General features: G+C 31.4%; 1 protein-coding gene across 13 annotated transcripts in view; it reads left to right on the forward strand.

Moving 5' to 3' along the window:
* The window catches only part of LOC130902399 (uncharacterized), a 215,283-nt gene that overhangs the window by 69,696 nt on the left and 120,187 nt on the right, over nucleotides 1-25,400 (forward strand). For all 13 annotated transcript variants that reach the window (XM_057814505.1, XM_057814507.1, XM_057814506.1 and 10 more), the window contains 3 exons: nucleotides 21,024-21,132; nucleotides 22,688-22,910; nucleotides 23,534-23,698. In XM_057814505.1, coding sequence (XP_057670488.1) covers nucleotides 21,024-21,132; nucleotides 22,688-22,910; nucleotides 23,534-23,698 — 497 coding nt within the window. The remainder of the gene's footprint in view (nucleotides 1-21,023; nucleotides 21,133-22,687; nucleotides 22,911-23,533; nucleotides 23,699-25,400) is intronic.

Below are 25,400 nucleotides of genomic sequence, written 5' to 3' on the forward strand. Positions count from 1 at the left end.
TGGAATCTCTAATCCGAACTGAAGACAGCCAGCCGGCACTGCTACTTGATTGTCGATGACATCACGTTCTTCGCAGAGGGTGTAATTCAATATTCTTCGTGATATTATCCAGAAAAGTAGTTGTTTTCTCCTCTGAGTAATTAGTATTACTTACTAATTTAATTTACATATCGCCGTCTACGGCTAGAGATCTATTTGACTAATGGTTCGCAGTTAAAAGTGAAGATGTAGCCAGAAGACGCCTACTGAGGAATGTTTAACTACATGGATAAAGTTCTACAACATAAATTTTTCAAATTGTATAATATCAAATATTCATTAGAAATTTCAGTTGCTTAGAGGTTAGTTGCTATGCACTATGCAATTGATTATTATACCGGCTTTCAGTAAAACAATGAATTGATAATATTGTTGGATGTATTTGGAATGGGATGTATTCAATATTGAGTTGGCATGAGCCAACAGGGTAGACGTTGAATATTTAAAAGTTGGGTTATAAAGAATAAATAGGATTCGGAATCTCAGTCGATTAATATAAGCATGAATTCAAATTATTTTTGTTATTGTGTTGTTATACCATACGAATTCATCTATTTGAAAAATATTGAATTTTGAACAACAAATTAAATGTTGGTTTCTAATTTAACGATTGTTGTAAATACTGTTGTATGAGAACGAATTTTTGGAATATTTTGTACTTTTGTAACAAAAATACATTCTCACGTGGAAATAGCAATAGTTAGCTTTTGTAAACAAGTCTTTGTTTTGAATTTGAATGTGATTTGAGGTGTTCAAGTATTTCAAATCAAAATAGTGTTGCGAGATTGTAAATTCGTTCAGTAATAAATAACGAAATAAAATGATGATAAGAATATGAGAAGCTTGAAAAAATATTTTTTTCATATCTATAAATCATTTTTATATAAATTCAACTATCAAAAAATTAATTTTGCAATTAATAACAAATTAGTTATCCAACTGTGTAGTAACAACTAGTATGAAAGCTGTACTGAGTCATTTTGGCAAATTTAGCAGTTTTATGAATTTTGAGTTAATGGAAATGGTATTATTTGGAAAATTCCCTAACAAATACTGTTTACACGATTTATAGTGCTTGCCAGTTTCTTGTATTTTTTTGAGCTGCAGATTCAATGATATGTTTAGACAGTAATTAAGCAAATAATTTTTCATCTGGTTGAAACAGAATTAAAAAAATGCAATAAATGTAAAATTATATTTAGAGAATTACTGTAACATTGATTTTTTTTGCGAACTAGAACGGAAGTTGTGGCTTGAAGTGAAAATGGATAAAAAAGAATATTATTCAAAACGCATTTATGTTCATAATTTTATCGTCTTATTATTATAGAATCACACTTTTCTTTCATTTTCTATAGTTATTTTTTGTTACTATATTTGGACCATGCAAATTATGTTGTTGAAGAACGAAATGAAATATTTAAACCAGTATCGGTTGTTTTTTTTATTGCAAAATGATGAAAATCAGTTTTTTGTAGTACAAATATAATTGTGCTAATCAATGATTACAGAAACAATGAGCTTTCCAAATAAAGTTCATAATTCACAAAAAAATATCAGCTAGCATACTCTAAAGTAATCGTAGGAACTTTCCTCTCCTGTATTTTACTGTATATTTTTAAATATTTTGGATAAAAGTCGTACAATTTATGATCAAATTGCATGAATATCTGATAAATATCTATCAACAATGAAATATATTCTATAAAATAGTGGGCGTTTGAATCAGGATTATAATGATTATATAAACAATACTAGTGATAATTTACACAGCTGTTAACATTTAGGTGAATAATATTTAGGTTGGCGACAAAGTAATTTCAGTTTTGTAGTAAGAAATAAAACACTTTTTTTAACAAAGAATGTTTTTTATACCGCGCTCACAAAATTTCTGGTACTTATCAGCAAAAATCCTAACCAGTGCGATTGAAGGTCATCGTCATTCGTGAAAGTTTGACAATTCATGGAATTCTTAAAACTTACAAATAAATGGTAATCAGAAATACATGAAACATGTGAAATGTAAGAATAAAATACTAATTGTATAGTATATAGTATATTTTTTTATCTACCCCATCATGAAATTTTGTTGGAAGTACCCGAAAAAAGATTCCCTGGAAGTTTGGGCCCTTAGTCCTGCACCGAGATGTATAAAAATTTACCCTTAAAAAACACAGAAGATTTTTTATTTCTAAATTTCTCTAGCTCTGTGGCATTTCGCATTACATAGCATCGCTTCGACAGTGGACGGGTTTTTTCCATAATGAATGCTCTACAAAAGTGCCAAATCAGTAACTCGAATCGGCGAGGTAGTACTGGCCTCTAAATTAATTAATTCCCAGACTATCAATACATAAGTATCCGAAGGCTCGGAATATATTAGAGTTAGTACCCTTTGGTGATCAATTTTGTCACAATCCCTTTACCAAAACGCTCATAATCTAGCTAGCAAAGACTTCATTCCAATTATATAAGAAAATACTAAGAGAAAATAGCAAAGTACGTTATCAAAATCAGTAGTAGTTATTATTAGTTATTCAATAGCAGGCTTTTTAAAATCTGACAGATATTCCTCTATTACTTAGCCATAATCAAATCAAATAAACTTGCTTTATCCTGTACAATATTGAATGTACTGTTTCATCACATATGAATTCTATTATTAAAAACAAGTTAATTTCTTGATAAACAATTAGATTGGATAACTAAGTTAGGTGATTACATATTACATCTTGAAGTTTACATTTATTTTGGAAGACGTGTTTCTACCTTCTATTGAATATAATTTTATATTTCAAATATTTTCACTGTTTTTTCTCTTGATACTTTGATAAAAACACTCAAACATTTTCAGGTCTCTCTAACGATAACTACCTTTTTGGTGTCAAGGTGGTCTACAAATCACTTTAACGTATTTACTTAGGTCGTCTCACATCACAAACGTCAGGTTTTATTTTCCAATAAGTTGAAATTTGTTGTTCGAAGCCTCAGATATTGGAAACTATTTAGGAAGAAAAACAATGTCTAAGTAAAATGGTTTATTCAAGAGGTTGAATTTTGTATGATTTTGGCAGTGAAACAGCGAGTTAATATTTCAGATGCTTTCAGAATTTGGTGTAGAGAGACATGCTTTTACATTAATTTCAATGTTATATTAACAATTAGGGGCTTCACGAGGAATGTTAGGAAGTTAAACAGATGAATCCGTTTGTTAGATTTACGTGAGGACAAAGTAGGAATATACGAGCGAGTTTTTATTTAGTTCGAAGTGAAACGAAGTAATTTACTATTCATAAATAAATAATTGAGAAGTTCAAGGTGATAATCACTCACCTATAAACATACCCTTTGTGAATTTTGGAATAGTAACTTATACAACATATGCATAAAGTGGACGAATGGAAAAAGTTAACCAGCAATTCCTTAAGTCATATTTTATGCATTTGTTGCATAGATTATTTTTTCCTACAGCCCTATACAAAAAATTGGATTTCAAATAGAAATTTGGAATAGTTTACTCAAGTTCCGACTTACAACAAGGATTTAGGAACAAAAAAGGAGCAACAGATTCAAACTTCATAATTAGAAAAATAACGGAAAAAGAAATGAGAGATATATACCTATGTTTTGTAGATCTTGAAAAAGCATTCGACAGAGTCAACAGGAAAAACGTATGGAAAATCCTATAGAAGAAAAACTAATAAACTGAATGAAGACTTTATGTCCTATGTCTGAGTTATGCAAGAGGTATCAAGTAGGTTCGAAACAACGAAAGTAAAGTAAAATATCGGAGAAACTATACGCAAGCCGAAAAGTGAAAACATATGAGATAAAATTGAAAGAATAAAATATAGAGCAGATCAAAAGCTTCAAATAACAAATAAAAACAGAAATATATAATATTAACCCATATTAATATCTGGATCTTAGACATGGATACTCAGACAGAAACAAAAAACTAAAATACTCTGAGGTCAATATGCCTTTAGTGCCGGTGAAAATCTTGACAGATAGATCGCCGATTTTTTTCCTCACAATGCTGTCTGACTTTTAGGTGAGGATCATTCTCCTGATCTTCTCTGATCCTTCTAGGTGATTACTGTAGTTCTTGAAATTATGGCTTCCTTAGATTCGACTTTGTTGCAGTCTGCTGTGTACGGCCGTACAGACAAGTTGTCGGACTTTCGCTGCCCGCAGTAGTAGGAGGCAAGGTCGGTACTGCCTCCTTGTAGGCGATTCGCTCTAGTTTTCCTCGTGACTGGATATTGTTGATTGCGCAAATCTCGCAACGATTGCACGAGTTGCGTACATTCCCGGGCTTACCATAATTCCGACATTTGATCTTTATTGGTAACCTTATCTTCTAACAAGTTGACGATCTGATCTAGTTTGTCCTATTCTATTCTCATTATATTCCGAAGCCTTCGTGGATGCAGCCACTTCGGAATATTCAAGAGCAAGCCCTACTAAGGATGTACTAAACAAAGCGGTATCTGCATGTTATGTCGCGCAGGCTATCAACAAATGCCCAAAGATTTCCTAATATATAATCTAGAAACTCCAAAACAAAATCAAGTATGTGAGATTTCCCGTAAGAAGCATGAGTCTAGAAAATGTTCATTCATCAGGTTTAAAATAGGGGTGAAATTGAAAAGGTCAGGAAATATACAGAATCAGAACACTGATTCTGTATATTTCCTGACATTTGTAGAAAAACACAGTTATTGTTTCTGTGAAATGTCGTGCCAGTTTTTGACGCTTGAAATCGTTGTAATCGGAAAATTCAATAAAGCGACAAAACTTATATATGAATGATAACATAACAACTTCATTCGTATTTCAATACATAATTTCCAAGAAAATTTGGAACATTTGAAAATAGAAAATCACGTACTGTCAATATAGCTTCAAATCTAAAAAGTGATAAATTGGGTTTAATTGTACAAAACAATTTTAAATTCAGACTTCCATTCTATCAATAAATCAATAGAAACCAGAATATTGCTCGTAGTTCAAATTTATTGAGTTTTATACACAATCAAAACGGATGCAGTGACGTTGATTTCCAGAGAAATAATTAGCTTCAGTTTTTCAATGGGAGCTTAAAATGAACACAAATAGTTCATTAAGTTCCATAATCACATTTATTTTCGAATCACATCGCTCCTTTATACAGGGTACTTAGTAAAAACTGGAAAATAGGGTATGTAAACATCATACCGAAATCAAATTCTGCCTTTGTCCAGTGAATTGAACATATTCAAAATGAAATGTAGAAACAACATCATGTATAGCTATAAGTTGCGACTACGTATTATATTTTTATAAATTTCATGTTTGTTTGTAGTAGAAAGTATAGACTTTAAATTACAGGAAATAATTTTGTAATTGAATGATTGTGATTGAAGCTGTAATTTCTAAAGCTTTATTATCACTCCAAGACTCTAATTCTCTACTTTTATTAGCTATAAAGCCTTGTCTGCAAAAATATCAGTAATATCTTCAGCGAAGCTATTTTATCTATTCTTTCTCTCCACGCTATCAACTAAATTTTTATAGTAACTCAAAAATTTTAAAGTATATTATATTCCTGCTCTATGTGAATTGAGCCATAAGAACTAAATAAATTCCATGCAATAACTTTCTATCCGATCAACTGGATTTGTTGCATTCAATTCTCATTTTGTATGTTAGAAATATTGTGTGGCATCAAAACATTATTCTACAATACTAATTCTGCTTTTCAATATCCTACGCACTTGGAATATTGATGGATTGTGTTTCATTGTGGTAGTTTTGGGAGTAATGCAAATTGGGATATATTATAAAACTATATCTCTGATAATTCAATCAAGACCATTCATTAGGGACACAATTATTCAAATTTGTACAATGTTAGAATATATTACGAAAAACCGCAAAACTATGTATAATTCTGTGTGATGCAACTATCAGATATTGAAATTTCCTTTTCGTAAACCAGTGTTGAAAATTTCAACTTTTCTCAAAAGTAAAATACCTTTATCTATCTTCTTCTTCTATAATATAATAAAACTGAAGAATCTGTCCATTGGTTTCTTTTAAAAAAATTATTATAGGTGATAAAGGAAATGTAGCTGAACACAAAAATACAAGTTTTGAATAAAATGTCCGTCAGTCTGTCTGTTTTTTTTGTACACGCTAATCTCTGGAACTACTGGACAAGTTTTCATAAGACTTTCACTAATTTCTTCAGCTTAGCCTGGAGCAACATTTAGGCTATATTTGATCAAAATCAGTGTGAGAAAAAAGAGTTATGTTGATCTAAAGTTAATTACCATTTACGCTAACACCTCATCTCGCATGTCACATCTTGCTTTGACCAAATTTCTACAGATGGCACTTTTTCAATTCACGTAACAAATGAAGGTAGACTGTAATAATTTCCACGAGTTTTATTTTGCGTTTCGTTCGACGACACAGATAAATAGTATTTAGTGTACGAAATTGTTTTTCAGGTTTTCAGTGAAACTAATAAAATAAACTTTTTATCAATTTTAAAGTAAGTATTGAATTACTGGTGATATACATTTAATAATGTTGATAATTGAAAACCACTACAATGTAATGATTGAAACCGTCACACAATATTCAGATTAAAAAAGGTTTTCAGTGATAAAATTCATTTTGATCAATTTTGGAGTGAGTATTATACTTTTTTATAAAAAAAAGTTAGCTCTAGAGGATTCTACGTTTGTACGCAGTGAGTGTGGAGAGTCTAGCCTCTTTAATGATCGATGACATCCACCTAATCAGTTTTTTATTTTATTTCAGGAATCTCAAATAATGCCGAAAACACGGTCTAATCTTTCTCTTTACTCAAAAGGATCTAAAAGACTAATGTCAGTTCGATATCAGGAATCGAATGGGGATCGAGAAACCAGACTTGCTATGGTTAAAGAACACCAAGCTTTGAGTCGTTCTTTGGAAACCGTCGAGGCTCGACAAAACACAGATCGAGAGCGTCATATGATTTCACGCTTCGAGGAAACGGCCACCCAAAGAAATATCCGATTTATACCAAGACTTCCTCTCATCCCAAACAACTTTCCATTTCATTTTGAACGAGTCCGATTCCTTTTAGTCTTTGTTGTGCAATGACTATCAACAAAATAGAGGGGCAGACTCTACGCGTTTAAGGGGTGGACCTTGGTGTAAGCTGTTTCCCACACGGTCAACTATAAAGAGGCATTGTAAATACTTATTAAATAACAGGTTTTTTTGTATATATATTATGTTATGAGATTTGTGGTTGTAATTTTTATTTAATATATTGATCTGTTCATATCAAATATCTATTTCATTTATCCCTAATAATAATACATAAATAATAAGAGTTTATGAAAGTAAATCCTTATTAACCTGAACGAAGTCGCGGGCACAATTAGTTGCTCATAATATTGAGAAATTGTTACTTAAAATTATGAATTAATTACAAATATGTATATGAAATGTTTGAAATTATGTTTTTCTGCATTTTCCATTGATAGAATAGATTTTTAATGAAGTTGTCATTATATTTAAATATTTATCATCAATCCTTAAAAGGACAAACGGGGCGCAATTACACCCTATAGTTACTGTTATTCCATTTTCTAATATTATAATCACAGATCACATATTTTCAAATGGATCACGACAATTTTATTTGTTATAACCAAATTGACGTCGACTGGGGGCCTGAACGTGTACTACTAATATACATTCCTGATAAAATACTGGAGAATTTGAATTTTATTAATAGAAAGTGAATTAAATTATTTGAAGGTAGTGCATATTGCAATGTTACCACTAATAAACTTTCAAATTTATGTTTTTATTCATTATATTATACAGATACACAGATACACAAAATATGATCTCTTGAACTTCATAAAAAATCCCTCGAAGTTAATTAGTATTATGTGTAGCCGGCAGTCATCTAATAATACTTTTTAAGTCCTTACTAGGATTTGGGAACAAGAGCATTACATTGATCGATTCATAATGTAATACACATCATTTATTGGAAGTCAATTTAAAATTCCTTCGATAATTTTACCAAAAATGTGTAGGAAGTTTTAACGCGGTAATAGAAACTTTGATTTGTAATTTCACTATATAATTTTGTAACTTCATTCAAGAATTTATCATAAGGATTCTAAGTAAATTTACTATGCAGTTTTGTGACTATACCACTCAATTGAACTACACTCAGTTCGAAAAACAAAATATTCTTAATAATTTACTTTACAATAAAGTAAATTATCATTTCCTAACAAGCTATAATGTTTCAGATTGGATGGATATCGTTGTCATTTTTTTCAGTTCAATATTTATTTAAAATCTAAATTAAAAACATACTAAAGAGGCTTAAGTATTCTAGACTCAAGCATAAATGCAGACGCTATGACTAGCGCCATCTATTCTGTGTTTCCATAGTGTCATATCATAGAATTTTTTTATAATTTTACAATAAAACAATTAATCTAAATGTTAAGAATTTTGAAAAGATTTTTGTTCAAAAATAAATGCAGTAAAATTACTAACCGTGTAAGGTTTATAATCAAATATTGTAAAATCAAACCTAATATTAGTAGATTTTCTCAATTTTCCAAGAAACTGAAATTGCATTATAATTGTAATTCGATTCTGAGTTATACGCTTTTGAAGCTGCAAAATCAGAACATTGAGGATTTTCATCTCCCATTGAATGTAAACTATGGGAGTTAATAACACCTTCTCGGGCGAAACCAGCTTCATCAGTCAACAGTATTTTTCCAACAATTGTATTATCAACTCGGTGTTTATCTAGGAACCACGAGCATAGACCAGTTTTGCTGGATAATCTTGTATTTCCATGATATGCCCTTTCTGGATGTGAAAGTGGTAAAGAAGTTGCACCTGGAGAATAGTTGTCATTGACACGTTAAAATGTAGTGACATTTTGCTCATGATAATTGTCGGATGAGCATCAACTACATCTAAAGCACTTTGCTCTAAAGCTGGTATTTGTATAGTTTATTGTTGACCTATCGTTGACCGCTATCTTTTTTTTTGGTAGGACACTTCCTATAACATCAAGGTCAGCATACAATATCAATCTCTTTTGTATGTAATACAAATGTTTATTCATTTATTAGTTTTCCAAGAAATGTTTTATTGCTTTTTAATGCTTTCACATTTTATGATAATTTTTCTCAAAATGCGAACAATTCTTTGCATGTACAACGAGATCTAAAAATCTACGTATCACCTAAACCATAAATTTTATTGCGTTGCAATGTCATACAATATTTTTACATCATATATTCACTTCCGAATTTTTTGCATCAATTCCCGGAACACCCTGTATAAATATTCACATTGCAGGACATTGTTGTATGACTTCTTGCTATTCTCTGACTTTCTAGTGTCCCTTTCATTGTTTCATTTTGTTTGAAGGAAACAAATAATGGAGAATTAGTGAATTGTGAGGATTATTCGTTCACCTGTTAGGTCCTTTCTCTTCATTCTGGCTAAACAGAATATCCTGAATAAATTTGTTTTTTTTTAAGAAAGTTTCGATTGACTGCAATCAAACTTGAAGTAACAATATTATAATTCATTGAGTAAAGCCCTTGATAGGATGTTGGAGCACGTATCTCAGTCCCAATTTAGTATCTTTCAACTACAAAGCCTTTGATTACAAACTTTCGAGAATTTGTAATTTTCACAGGAAAATCAATTTTTCACTTATCTCTCGAAGGTATTGTATATACCTTTTGTTCAAGGTTCCGCCTGTTCTTTTCATCTGATCTCCCTTAAAAGTATTGAATTCGATACAGGGTGGCATATAAATTTTACTGTAAACATACTTTATTCATAGGGCTCTGATTTTTAAAATTTTCTTCTTCTATTTTCTGTAAGTAGCGATTCCCCATTTAATGGTGTTACTAGTAAAGATAAATATATAAAAAATGCCTGAAATAAATAATATGAATTATTAAATGCAACTTCATTGTCCCAAAAGAGATTCACTAAATATTTTTTATTTTGTGAATGAAAGTGCATCAAAACAAATAAGAATCACAAAGTTCGCGTGACATAAACAGTGTTTACCAGTCTAACTAACCGATCATAATGGACTCGGAATCAAGATGATTTAGTAACAAAAATACGTCGTAACTATGACCAATTTGTAATGTCTATAGTATACCTTTTTCATATAAAAGGTTGGAAACTAAGTACTTTCGCATTTGATCGATAGAGAGCTTTGCTTTATTTTTTGAACAACTTATGTTAGTGCTTTTTACCGTTTGTCTGGTCACATTAACGTAACTTTGGAAGCAAATTGTGTATGATATTTATCCAGGCTATTAGTTATGCGTTGATTTTAAATGGATTGCAGAAACGAACATTTACTTTTTTATTTCTGTAAAGGAAAGAAAGCTGCTGAGGCTCACCAATAAATATGTGAAGATTAAGGTGCTGATTGCTTAACAGAGCGCACGTGTCAGAATTGGTTCTGGAGATTTTTCCTCAAAGATGAGCAACGTCTTGACCGGCCCCTTGTGCTAATTAAGAACCTTGATATTTGGGTTCCTCTCAAATTGGAAGAAATTCATTTAACACAAAGAATCAACATTTGCAATATGCACCTTGAATGAAATGAAATCAGGCCTTTCTTAGAAAGAATCATCACTGGTAATGAAAAATGGGTCCTGTAGAGTAACATAGTTCGAAGACGACCATGCACTAACCAGCACAAACCACTTCGAAAGCTGAAAAATAACAATAAAAGCTCATGCTGTCAGTTTTGTGGGATTACAAAGATGTTGTGTTTTCTTAGCTGCTTCCAAGAAACCAAATCTGATATTTACTGTTTACAATTAATGAAACTGGATGCAACATCAAAGAAAAACGGTCAGAATTGTCAAATCGGAAAGGTTTAGTATTCCAATATGATAATGCCTCACGCATCTTTGGCAACTCATAAAAAACTATTGGAGCTTAGCTGGGAAGTAATGCCACATTCCCTATACACCATCTGATTACCATTTCTTTCGACGTTTGCAGAATTCCTTGAATGGTCAAACTTTAACAAATGACGATGACCTTCAATCGCACCTGGTTCAAATAAGGAACAGAAATTTTATGAGCGCGGAATCATGAAGTTGAAAGATATATGGCAAATGATCATTGAGCAGAATATTTAATCGTTTAAAAACTAATCTTTGTTGAAAAAAAAAGTGTGTTATTTTATACTCCAAAACCGAAATTACCTTATCGCTAACCAATATTATATAATCAATTCAAAACTAACATTATCAAATAACACCTGTTTTAACGTCATATTATCTGTAAATATTGAACAACTCGTCTTAACGATCCATAATAGCAGCTTTTAGAAAGCCATAAATTCGAGTATTAACAGGACCATAAAAAGCTGTAGATCCTACCCTATTGATGTATGGCTAAAACAATCGCATCATTAAAGCGTCACGACCACTGGCATATGTTGGGATTACAATATAGATTGAAGTAAGGTCCATAGAACACGTGATTAGAAACTCAACAAGTTGGTTTTGAATGTTTGCCAACTTCCGAAGTACGTGATGAAGTTTATTCGAACTGAAGTCGTCATTTATCATATTTAGGAAGTTAAAATTTTACGACAGGCGCAAGAAAAATAAATTTTTATTAGTCTTCAACAATTAGTAGAAATATACTACACTTCATACAATCTGATGTTTTTATTTGTGTTTAATATATATGTGACCACTAATGTTTCTAATTTAACAGTATTAAAATTTGTGACATTCACACAGTTTTATTGGCCTGATATTGTAGTTTTTCAATTGATTATAAATCTATATTCTTTATTTTCAATTCAACATTCACCATATTAAACAACTTTCATGATATTCTAAAATGGAAATTGAAGTTCATTGCTTTGAAATGAAAGTTATACTCATATTTGTCGGTAAAAATAGCTAAAGACAAACGTTCTAATATCTAGTATTTGGAAATAAATTTGAAAAAATTGATGAAATCTTTATTAGAATCGATAGAACGATCAGTATAATTTATTGTTTGAAGATGAATGTTGGAATCGGCTCCGCCCGTGTGCAAGGTACAATTTTGGCACACTCTCTCCAACATATCGGCCGGTATTTCACGAATAAATGCTTCAATATTGGCTTCCAGTTGCAAGTTTATTCCTATGGATATTAGCCTTAACATAGACCTACAAGAAATAGTCCAAAGGCGTTAAATCATTCGATCTAGGTAGCCCATTGATGGGCTCCAAATGTGAGATGAACTGTTCACCGAATGCGGCTCTCAGTTTGGCTATTTTGGGCAAAATAAATTGTAAATCATCACACTGTAGCGCTCGCCATTCACAGTAACGTTCCGGCCATCGTCACTTTTGAAGAAGTACGGTCCCTTGGTGGCACCGGTCTATAATCCATACCAAACAGTGTCTGCGTGTTAGTAGTTCAGTGTCTAATAATGTGACCTGGGTTCGAAATTTAGTCACAAGCTTCTGAATAGTTCCCTCAAACCGATCAAACTGCCCATAAATTTGAGGATGTGCACGATGCACTCTCATAACCGAGCATGAATTTTGATAGTAAAATTTAATAATTTGCAAGCGTTGTTCGTTCGTAAGGCGATTCATGATTAAATTATGGAACAAACTGAACAAGTTTGACAAGACACAGCATTTGGACTGTATTTCTGTATTCTAGCAAAGTATTGATTATGAAAAAACTTGTAGTAGAATTACAAGATAATTAAATTGCAGATATATCCTGTATATTTATAAAAGTTTATTATTAATTATTCATAATTTGATTATTACTACGGCGAGCTCTAATATATTTGATTCGGTGGCATGAGATTTTGTTCCTATTCAAGTTTAATATGAATTAACTATATTTGATATAGTTTGTATTCCATTTATATTGAAAATAATTGAGTTAATAGATGTTATTTGAACATTACTAATTCAAAATCAACTTAACCATATAATGCTAAAGAAAATAAAAAAATCAGGAACCAATCTTCTTCATTTAATAACAATTCTCAGCTCCATAATCATAAAAACAAGAGATGCGACGAAAGAGAGCTTCTTTCACTTTCTTTTCTATTTTATATGTTCCTATAATTTTCCCAGTTGTAACTATTTCATGTTTTGTAGTTCTATAGTTGGTAATTTATAATTTTAATACATAGTCTATAATCCTAATAATGTTACAATCAACTAAACTTTGTTTTACATTTTTCTATATTTTGTAATCACCAGACATTATTATTTCCGTTAGAACTAGATTTTGCTTATATTTTATATTTAACCTTTTTATTTGTGCAATTTATATGGTTATACTCCAAGTGTTTGTGAATCTGTCTCTGGATGACGTTACTCGCTTTTGTTACTGGTTGTATGTTTTCTTTATTCTCAATTCAGCTTTGGACATATTAAACGAGTTTCATAATATCGTAAAATAGAAAGTGAAATTTATTGCTCTAGATGAAAGTTATATTTTTTCAGCAAATATGACCGAAAACAAATATCTCTATACATTATATAGCAGGCATATTCTTAGAGTTTATTATCCTTGACCGAGACGACGCCAAGGCTGCGAGATGCAAATGAGGCAGTTAAATTCTCGCCATCGTATATGTACTTTTTTTATGGGCCAAAAAATTATATGTTATTTATGGACGCAATAAAATTTTCGTTATTTGACACGGAAATAATCATAAATAGTGTCTCATTAGCAACTTCCAATTTTTAAACAGACAGGTCGATTCTAGGCCTTGATAAATCATGGATACAATGTTCAACATTAAAGTGAGCTTCACCGTTCTTCTTACGAAACTAAATTCACAAATGAAGAAAAAGTTGGAAGAGCTACATACGCATTCTAAATGTGTGTGCATCCCCAGCAAGAATTACTACTTCAGGTCATGAGACCTATCAACGCGAGCCTTGAATCTCTTTCCATCCCTGAATCAGAGATTCAAGGCTCGCGTTGATAGGTCTCATGACCTGAAGTAGTAATTCTTGCTGGGGTTGGGAGGGATGACAAACAACAAATATTTGTTTTTCAATTTCGAGGTTTTATTGAATTCTTTGAATGGAGTGGGAGCTCGATAACAAATTAATTTGTTCAAAAACTTTTGTGAGAATAAACAAATCCGAAATGACTACTGTGCCACAATACGTAAACAAGGGAATATTTAAAATGTTTGAAGAAAAATGTAACATGCTACAAATGATTGACCCACGATTCATATTTATCGATAAAAAGAATGAAACAAAATTCAGCAATTTACACTCACAATTACACCATCTGATGTGCATTTGAATAACTGAAGTATCACCTTAAGATAAACCTTTAGTGTCTGAAGACAATAACTTGGTTATCGAAACACAGCTCAGACATTGTAATTATGCTGGTGTAGAAGTAGCTTAACAGCGTATACAATATATCACCACTACATACCGTCTGACGCGCGTTTCGATAACCAAGTTATCGTCTTCAGAGACTACTGAACTGAGTTGGTGCTGTCGTAGTATAAATAGTGTACGATGTACGGTTCTACAGGAAATCCAAAGAACAGTTTACTGACTCCAAATTCGCGGTTCTAGCGAGTCACGTTTGGTGTCAGATGATAAGGTGATTTGGGGTTATTAAGGTAAACAGTGTTTTCAGTATGAATATAAAGCATTTATGGAGTAAAAACAACTCTAGACTTCTATATGACAAAGTAAAGGATGTTATCTGGAGAAAGCCAGGCTGTTTGCAGCTCCGAACTGAGGTCTAGAGATGGCGGTGATTTACCCGTTGGTGGTGATGTCATGATATATCAGGGCTGTTATGTCTACAGAGGAACTGACAATTAAAGAAGAAGTAAATCTGAGTAAAAGGGAGTATATGCTCTAACAGATACACAAATTGGATTTATATTTTTGAAATATAACCAGATAGAATTCGGTATACTTTATTCACTATTCACTAAGAAATATCGAAAAAGCACTTCAATAATGAAAGTATCAAACAGCAATTTTAAACGCAACAAACCTGAAAAATGTACCACAAATTGAATCGATTTATTCAATTATTACTGCGTTTTTGAAAATTTCGAAATATCTAAAATATATTATCAAGTTTCATCTCTGTGATCATAACCAATCCATACATCAAAGTACAAGAGCACATTAAGCTTTTCTAACCACGCGCGTTTATAAAAGCTGGATTTTCTCGCAATGTAATGAATAAGCAAGATATTTATCCAAAATCCTTAAAAAGGGAATCAATTAATATGAGATATCTGAAGGAATATCATACTTTGGTAATCCCCATTTAATAATATATATCCCTGGAGCATTTTCCACTTCCCGAAGCAGTCCTCTAAGGATTCTTGATATCCTTAAGTGCATTCTTCACAGTAGTTTCAATTGTCTTTTGTAATCCAACCAGTATTATTTAAACTACGTTATCTAACCAACATGAGCCAAAAGTAGCAGGAGGCTAAGTAGCGACAGTTCGTAAGCTAGAAAGATGTTATGTTTTTTCAAATATTATTGCACAAAGTGCGATGAATGCTCCAGGGTAATATCCAGCCAATCACCACTAGTTTCATCTAACACCATCACGTAACATGACCGTGTGAATCCTTGAAGTATTTCTTGTTGCACATCTTCCAAATCAGAGAACATTCAGCAGTCATTATTTCGATCCGAATTCAATGTATTATTGCAGACTGAAGACAATGATTTCTGAATCATAATCGTAATCTCATGATTCATTATCAGTAATAATGGTTTGTCCAAATTTGAAAGTATTAATTGATGAATTTCTTGGAACCAATTTCATGATTGATGAAGCTAAACGGTGAACAAACTGAATATTATCCCGTTCCACCACAACAATCACCTTATAAACAGAATAAAGACCTTAGGAGTAGGCGTTCACAATGCTCACCATTCCCTTGAATACATTTTATAATATACTTTTGCGAGAATCTTGAAATACATAAAAATATCATTTCCATTTAGAAATGTTAGATTCGTTTTATTTTCGCAATACTTGGAAATAATTCTGTTTTCTCTGTGATCAATTTATCTTATTTACGACTATATGAAACTATTCAAATATTGAGATTGCCTGAGAAAACTCACTGACAAAATCATAACATTTCAGAAATATCTCCTGGCAAATTCAATAATAAATAATAAATTTATCTGAAGCTGAAGCTATTTTCCACATTTGATTGGAATGAATAAGTAATCTTTGTATAAACTTTCTTTATACTACTTTCACATATAATTGACTGTCTTCGTCTGTTAATTAACAGCTTGGTACGTTTTGGTGATATGATGAAAATTTAGTGAAACTCACAAGAATATTGATGTGAAGGAGCTTACGTTCCAAGCCCAGTTTTCCTTCTAATTTTAGATTTATAACGTAAAAATATATGACAAAATCATAATATAAATCTTTATCACGTACAATATTTGGTAGTTACCTTGGTGGTATCTAGAAATATTTATTGCTTTCAAAAGTGATCCTATTACGAATGGAAATTTATAACGTGATGTTGGGACCAGTGGAATTGGAAAATAGAATAGCAACATCATTAATCTTGAGAAAGTTGAGACGCCCTATTCCATACTTTGACATTATCCAATTTTATGTTAATATGATGCTATTAATCATTCTACGAATGATGACATTACCCAAATAATATATTAGAAACTTGTGTACCTATCAATTTATATAGTTTGATGTGTTACTGTGTATCCCTATCGATTGAATACAAAATCTTTTAACGTACTTCACCTTGGTAACTTGGATATCGAAACGCGCCTCAGAAAGTGTAATTGTGAGTGTTGGCATAGATTAAATGTAGGGCCAGTATGAATATCACTAACAGTTTCAAAATTTCATTGTTGATAAACGTTACATCGAATGCATCAATTAATTTCGAAACGGAATATTTTCTTCACAAATATAAATTTCCTCCTAAAATCATCTAAAATAATATTTATTCATCTATTTTCTTCGGCTATTGTCTTCAAATATTATTCATATTCCATCATTTATACATTGTGGCTCAATAGCACTCCACACTCCATTTGAAAATCTCAATAAAATCTCAGTGTTTATTCTAAAAGGAAGATCTTCTATCAAGGGTTAACTTAAGATTAAAATTGTAGTGACACTATTTACAATTTTCTATAGCTATCAAATTGGAGTTAAGCGGTAATCAATGACCCAACGGGTGTACCATCACTCCATTGAACTTGGAAATCAGTTGAGGGCTGCAACCATCCCGACTTTTCGTAGATAAGTCGCAGCACTTAAGGGATAATTTGACAACTTAACGTAAGACTAGAGATTAAACTATTTTAAAAGTCACAGTTGAATAGAAATTTTTCTGTTTGTTGTCACTAACACGGAAATATAAGCAAAATGTTTACTATATATGTTTTAAAATTTAATTGCTTAAGAAAGAAAGAAACAGTCGGATCCAAAAAAAGTGATGCAGTAACTTGGGAAAAGAAAGAAAAAGTTTAAGAGGAGTTGGCAAGAAAAGTTAGTGATAAAAATAACAGAAACTATCATGTTTTCGATATAACCACTACAAATTGGGAGAATAAATGAGACAATTGGAAGATTTGCTTTAAGACGAATAACATTTTCTTTTCTCGACGCATTGACAATATTGATAATTTCTTCATCATCATCGTCGAATTCCTCAAATATAAAGTGTAAATCTTAAATCATTGTACCAAAACTCGAAAATGTGAACAATTTGAAAAATTTATGTTTGGATGCTCCGTTTCGTGTTGAAGCTTAAACTACGCCCTGATCGCCGGTAACGTTTAAACTGAAGTTTGTCGGTAAACGCCATTATTCACTGAAACTTTTTTTGTTGTTTTATTTGAGATTAGTTCATTTTGTGTTTATTCATTTAATTATGAGGAAGATGTATCCAAATTTTTCACCCTTTCTTTTTCATGAAATTCTCAAAATTCTCCTCACACCAAACGTTACATTGGTATATATTTTCATGATCGTTCAAATGAAACGTGATAAATCAGACTTTATTAAATTCAGAGACCTACATCAATCCAAAAGTTTTCTTATTAAGTAATTTTATATTAAATAGGATACAAATAAAGAGATAAAAGATAATTTCAATTTTTCGAATGCCTTCGAAAATATTTACTTCGAATACTGCAACTTGTACTATTTTTATGTAAGTTGATTATATAAACAATAATAAATAACACATCATTGTAATATTGGATTATTTTTAAAAATATGAGAGCAACTGCAAAAAAGATATGTTAGCAGCAAATTAAAGAGACAGTAAATGCTTGTACAATGACACGAAAACTAAGGTATAAATAAGCAGAAACATGAACTCAGATACCTCCACACACAAGAAGAAGTACCACAAGGAGGCAAAGCTTTCATAGAAGAATTAATTAGAAGTGCAAAAAAGAGAAGTTAACCACTTCATATTGGATTCCGACAACTAGAGGACATTAATATATAGGAATGCGCCTCTGAAGCTGATATAATGATCATAATAGACAAATTTGAACAACGAGAACTGAAAACTGACAGAAAAACAAAAAGAAAATGTACTAGAAGAAAACTATAGCTATGATAGTGAAGAATGTAAAAGAAAAAAATTGAAATCGGGGTTGAGGAAGAGCTCATAGAAGTACCTTTCAATGCCTAGGAAACATGTTGGAAAAAAAAGAAATGTCGTTGATTCTTTTATGAAATATTGAATAATTCAACGATTTCAAAAAGCAATAATCAAATTGACGCTTGATAGGAATATTAAGATTATTATTTTTACATGATGAAATCGATAAATTCAATGAAATTCAAACCTTCCCAATTGTAAACTGATTAATTTCGGACAATGAATACATATTCTGAAGCTCCTAAATATATTAGAGTTGCTACACTCTGGTCTTCAATTTATATGTAATACTTCAGTAACAAGTAAGTAACTGAAAAAAATTTTAATCATCTAAATGTTATCTTGAGATAAATTTATTATAAAATGTCCCTCTTTCTATAAATTGTAATTTCATATAAATATATACTCGTTCCTGAGAACATTGAAAAAGAATACTATAATAAAAATTGCCGAGGGAAACTCATTTTGAATTTATAAAAGCGTGAAAGATGGGACTACATAACATTACATAGTTTGATTGATGAAACGTGCAATCTTCTGATTACAGCTGTCTAGCTCTAGCAGGATATCAACAAAGTAGCAGCCGATTCCCTCTCGAATTTAAAGGAAATAACAAAGCTTTTAGTCGCATCATGGAGAATATTCACTTAAAAATATCTTTTCTCGAAAAAACATTCTTGATTTTTGGTAAATTTGCATTGAATAACTTTTTTATAGAGAGAGTTTTTATAAGTCTACTTATTCATTACAATTTAAACTTGAATTGGAATCATTTATACAAAAAGATTTATTAAAAGATGTTGAACATTCGAAAGAAATATTCAATGAGAGACTTGCTTAGTCCCATGTCATAGACACTTAATAATGGAAGAAATCATAGAAAAGGTGCGGCTAGGCAAAGATTACGGAATGGGTGACAGAAAAATCAAAATCCTGTGCTATACCTATGACGCCATGATATGTGCCAAAAATGTAGATGAAATATTTTTAAATATCTCTCACAGGAAAACAGTATAATAGGACTAGACTGACCAACTATATCCAAGACAACATCAATTGAACCCATTAGGTGCATATAGTCATGTACCTTGGAATTGATATAGCCAGACACAGAAGACAAGGTAAAAAGACGAGTAGCCAGAGTAAATAAGGTCCCTGGATGTCGTCAGAACGTGATATGGCGGAACAAACAACTAAGACAAGAAACAAAGTCACGAATTTACAAAGCCTATAAATAAAATATACATCAAAAGCTAAACAACTCTCTCTCATTAATAAAAATACTCAAAGGAAAACACTATAAGATAGAGAGAGAAGGTAAAACATCAGACGATTATGTGACTTAGGGTATTACTGGATGAGAAAAGATATCGAAGAAGGAACAGACGTTAGACCTAGAAGAAAGAAGAAGAATTATGGTATATACTTCTTAAAGTAAGTGACTGATACTGGCAAAAGAGTGATAGAACTACTAAGAATCACTGGATACAAAAGAACTAGCGGTTATTAAATTGCCGACGACAGATCCGAAACCAGCAGTGGGAATCATTCACAGGAGACTAAGGAGCCCCTAGTACTGTAGGAGAAGAAGATTCAGATGCAGCTTGTTAAAATTGGTTAGCTTAACCACAGAACACGCGAAAGTCTATAATAACAGATCCAATACCAACAAAAGTGCTTATCATAACCGTTTACATTTTCTCTACAATTGTCACAAGAAGGGAAATCCTGCGATCAGATTTCAGTGACGCTTGGAGACGCTCTAGAGAACCAAGATGCTATTGCAAAATGATTTCGAGTTCATTATTATATTATTACCAATTCTTAGTAATGAAAGTGAATGTTGTAACAGCGGGAATGAGTTGGTAGCATTTGTACTATACTTTCCCACAACACTGTATTTCATTTTATTCATGTAATATGCCAATCATATTCAACAACAAAATTCGACGTAGTAATTGTTGCGAATGAAGCTTCTCTACTGTACAAAAATTTGAGTACGTCGATAGTTGCTTTAAAATGTTGATCTTATATTTTTTCAAAATTGATGAAATTACGTTTAAATATAACCAAATTTGTTGATGAATTAATAAATCATTCTATCAATAATTTTTACAACTCGAAAAAAATCATTTTTATTTATCACTTTAATTACTGCCAAAACTTACCACGATGTTGTTACAATTTGATGACATTAACGAACGCCTATAGGAAAACGCGTAAATAATATACGATTTTTGTTTCAGTTTCCGATTTCACCCAACAGTTGGGCCAGATGTACGAGCATCACGCGGAAGAGCTTCAAATGCTCGTCGCTAACTTCCGGAAACGAAACGGGGAACTTAGGAAGGAAAGGTAATCAACCCCGGTTTAACCATTATAGGCTAGGAACCAGTTATTGTTTCAATTTATCATGAAAACGTTATCTCTCTTCTTCTTTAAATATAAAGAATGAAATCGTTTTACGTGTTCTCAATTTATCAATATCCCTCATTTTTAACGGTTTATCGACATTAATTCAGGTAATTTTGTTACTTTGATGTCCTACGTCTTCCTAGGTTTCTCTCTGTTCTTTCTCATTTTTCTTGTAGTAATACTTCTTTTTTCACTTGTAATAGACAGATTCTGAGTTACTTGAAACGTTTTTACTGGAAATAGATCAAGCAAATATCCAGAGTAATGCACATCTAGCCCTCTCATCAATATTTGTAAGCTGTGATGAGCGTCATTATCGAAAAGTAGACACCATGAATGGATTGGAGGCATTTGAGTTAAGATCTACCGAAGAATTTTGAAAGCTCCATGGATGGCAAGGAAAACCTACGAAGATATTCCGAGTATTCAACATACCTAGGACATGTGATACGGAGCGAGAGGTATAAGGATAAGGGATAAGAGCCACAGGAGAATTGATTCATACCATCAATCGTCAATCCGGAGGTTGACGAAGTAACCCGCTCGGCGCAGTTAAAGTGGTGGGATATACCAACAGTAATAAGCCACAAAGGAGAATTACAAACAAATCAACTCACAAATAAACGCACATACAGATGAAATTAATATTAGCGTGTTATAAAAAGTGAAACATAATTGTAATGTCATCGTCTTTATCTGATACAATTACATATAGAATAGAAGCCACCTCCCAAACTATTCTTTCCGCTTTTTCAGTATTACTATTTTTTTGGTTGTTACTGCGATACGTCATATACAATAATAAACAATGTCGCTCGAGCTGAAGAAAGGTATATAATTGACAGTGTGGGATGAATAACGCAGTTATTTAATATTTTTGTTAGCTTTTGTAGCTTGTTTCTTTCGTCGACTTAACACAAACATGAGATAATGAGACTTTCATCAAATAGAATTTAATTTGATAACCTACGTAAATTCACTTTTGAAATAAGGACAAATATATTTTCTTCTCACAAAGTCAATACATTAAGGAAGAAAAATAAAAAATTGCAAATATGATGATGAACTGTTGGGCTTAAATAGAATTAGAATGTCCAATGTACTTTTGAAACATTGACTTACTGGGTAGCGATTTAAAATTGATTATGTATTCTGACAATTGAGCTCCACTAATCGTCAAAATTCCAGTACAAAGTCATGAAAATAGAAGTTATTCTGGCGAATGAAATTGTAAATAATCTACTCCAATTAATGTGAAAAAATTTAATATTCAATCTATATTTAATCAACCCTTAAGAACGCTCAATATTTGTGCCTCCATCGACGTTTCGTCCTAATAAAACTACAAACAATAACTTGAGTACTCTATTCAATTAATTACTGCTCGAAAAATTGCAGTATACTGTTTTCATAACATCATTGTTGAAAAAATACACTACTTATTTTTAATTACATCCACTCAATGTGAACTTCAGCTTATTTTGTTATTTCACAGACCTGCTTGTCCTAGTTCGTTATTTCACACGTGGGAAACACTACTACAAGAAGTAGAGATAGATTCTCAAGCTCTTGGAGATATCGCTTCGATTCTCGGAAGACAAGTTTCAAGGCCGTTGCTGGAAAGGTCCTTCCATAGAAAGATACAATCGAGAAAAGTGTTTTCGCACAGGGAAAGCTATGAAACTATCATCGCGAAAACAGAAGAAAAACTAGCAAAGGTACGTAATCATATTTAAAGTAGTTAAATAATAAATTTAAATAGTTAAAGGTAGATGAATGTACAGTTACTTTATACGTTTCAGTGGCGATGAAAGATGATTCCATTTTTCAACGGTGGTACCACGTTTCATGCTATTGGTCGCTTCGTTCAAACTTTCTTCATTTTTGGCTTATTTCTTTATCATTATATTATTTATCATTCTAAAACTATGATTTTCAATACTAAATTCTGTTAATGTCAATTTGATTGAGTTTCATTGGAAAATGCTCGATGGTTTATCATAAGTAACACAGTCAAAATACAAAAAGCGATCTTGTCATACTTTGAAAATTTTTGTCAAATCACCCTCGTATTACAAAAGTAGTTGATAGTTATACACGGCAAAAATATAAAACTTCATATAAGTTTCTCTTTGTTGGTTTTATTTTCCTGTCCTCAGCTTCATATACTTTCTCCATAAATAATATCAACTTTGTTGCTTTTTGACGTCGTGTGGAATTTTAATGTCAGTACTTTATGAAAATATGGGCGTATGAATATTACACAAGGTTTCCGTGGAAAACAATTTAAATATTTGAATATGAAGAGACTTGTTTTATGATTAGTAATTTTTCATTTTAGTGTCGGCAAGAATACAAAAGTGCATACTTGGCATATTTATCAAATCCTTCAACTGAATCGCTAAGCGCTTACTTCAACACTCACAATGCTTACATACAACAACTGCACGCAACTAATGGGATGATGGAGGAATATGGGAGACATACTTTACCGTCTTTACTACAGGTGAGAGTGTTGAAAGAATTAGTTGAAAATGATGATTTATAGTATGCGAACGTGTGTTAATTAAAAATAACACCGTATAAAAATCAATACGTTAGTTAAATAAATTCAATTGGCGTCAAAGTAAAATTGATCCAGAAGTTTGATGTTTATAAAATATCAAATCTAAAAGGCTTGATATCATTCCTCAAAAGGATGTATTTGTACAAACAATATTCATTCAGAAAATAAATCAATGTTAAGAAAATATTACAAGGATTTCATGTCTTCAAGTTTTTCATTATTAAAATGGAAATGATATAGCAAGAATGCGAATTCAGTTATAAATAAACAAACAACGAGACAGAGGAAAGAATAAAAGAAGTTGTCCAATCATGAGCTTTGGCTTGTGGCAAAGAAAACTTTTTGAATAAGTTATTGTTGACAAATATCAGTTAAAGATAAATTTGAGTTTATTCTATAGTCTACATTGGGCGTGAAAAAAATTATTTGGTTTCAATAGTGAATACCTAAAATGTTTTCTTGACTTCTCCTATCAATATCAATTAGTTGATTTTTTAATCAAATAATCAACCCTATCAAGCAATTAATTATAACCTTTATCGAAAACTGTTAATTCGTCGTTGTAACTCAGTCTTAACACAAGTTTCCAGCAGATATATCTGATCTCCACTTTTTTTCGAGATTTGGAAATCGGTAGTAATGTATGAGTAGATGCACCGGATCCAGCGAAATTTTGACAGTGGTCTATGAAACAAAAAAATATAGGAACCAATGATCTAAATGATAATTTAGAAAAAAATATCACAGAGTGTTTGATTTTTCACTATTAATTAGCTAATTATTCCTTGTGCTTTCGAAGAAATTAGTAACTGATTAAACACAAATAACGAAAGCTATCTGATTAACCTTAATAGAAAAGAGGTAATCTCGATCAATTGTGAAATTCATGTTAATTAACAAATAACAAACTATATGATCTTCAAATTTTAATCTACTCTCCCTTTCAATAAAATTAGTAACGAAATTGGCTAACCTAACCTAACATAACCTAAATCGAAGAAGATAAACCAAAAGATTCCATTATCAAAGAATAACTTGTGTTCTGCTTGTTAGTGCCTAAAAAATTATTAGCATCTATTAATATTATTTAAGAATCACATATATATTCTGCCAATGAATCTAATCGAGAAGGCTATTTAACGGGATGGAAATTACTTAAACATTTATTGAAAATGATGTTGGTATCCGAGTTCTGTACATAATAACTCTGATTTGGTTGAAGATATTCAACGAGATAGAAATGTCTATAATATTCAAAGAACTCATTTGAAATAAGTAGATAATGTGTTTAAACTAATCACAATGGTATCTGAATTTTACTCAGAAGATATTGAACGTAATGAAAAAGTCATTAAATTTCAAACAACCCATTTGAAATTAGTTTATTATGCCATTAAACTAATTAAAATGATATCGGTATCTGAATTTCACACACTATAACTCAGATTTAGTTTCTAGTCAACACAAAAGTATGATTAGTATTTTATTGAGTTAAGTAAACATGACATTTCACATATTGTGTTGTGTTTCTCGTGTTGAAGATTAAACACAAAATATTTTATGACTTTCAACTATTCTATGAACAGGAAATGAAACAGGAAACATTTAGTTTCTGTTTGAAAAATATCATGCAGCTTAAACA

This window comes from Diorhabda carinulata, chromosome X, assembly GCF_026250575.1.
Source record: "Diorhabda carinulata isolate Delta chromosome X, icDioCari1.1, whole genome shotgun sequence".
Lineage (NCBI taxonomy): Eukaryota > Metazoa > Arthropoda > Insecta > Coleoptera > Chrysomelidae > Diorhabda > Diorhabda carinulata.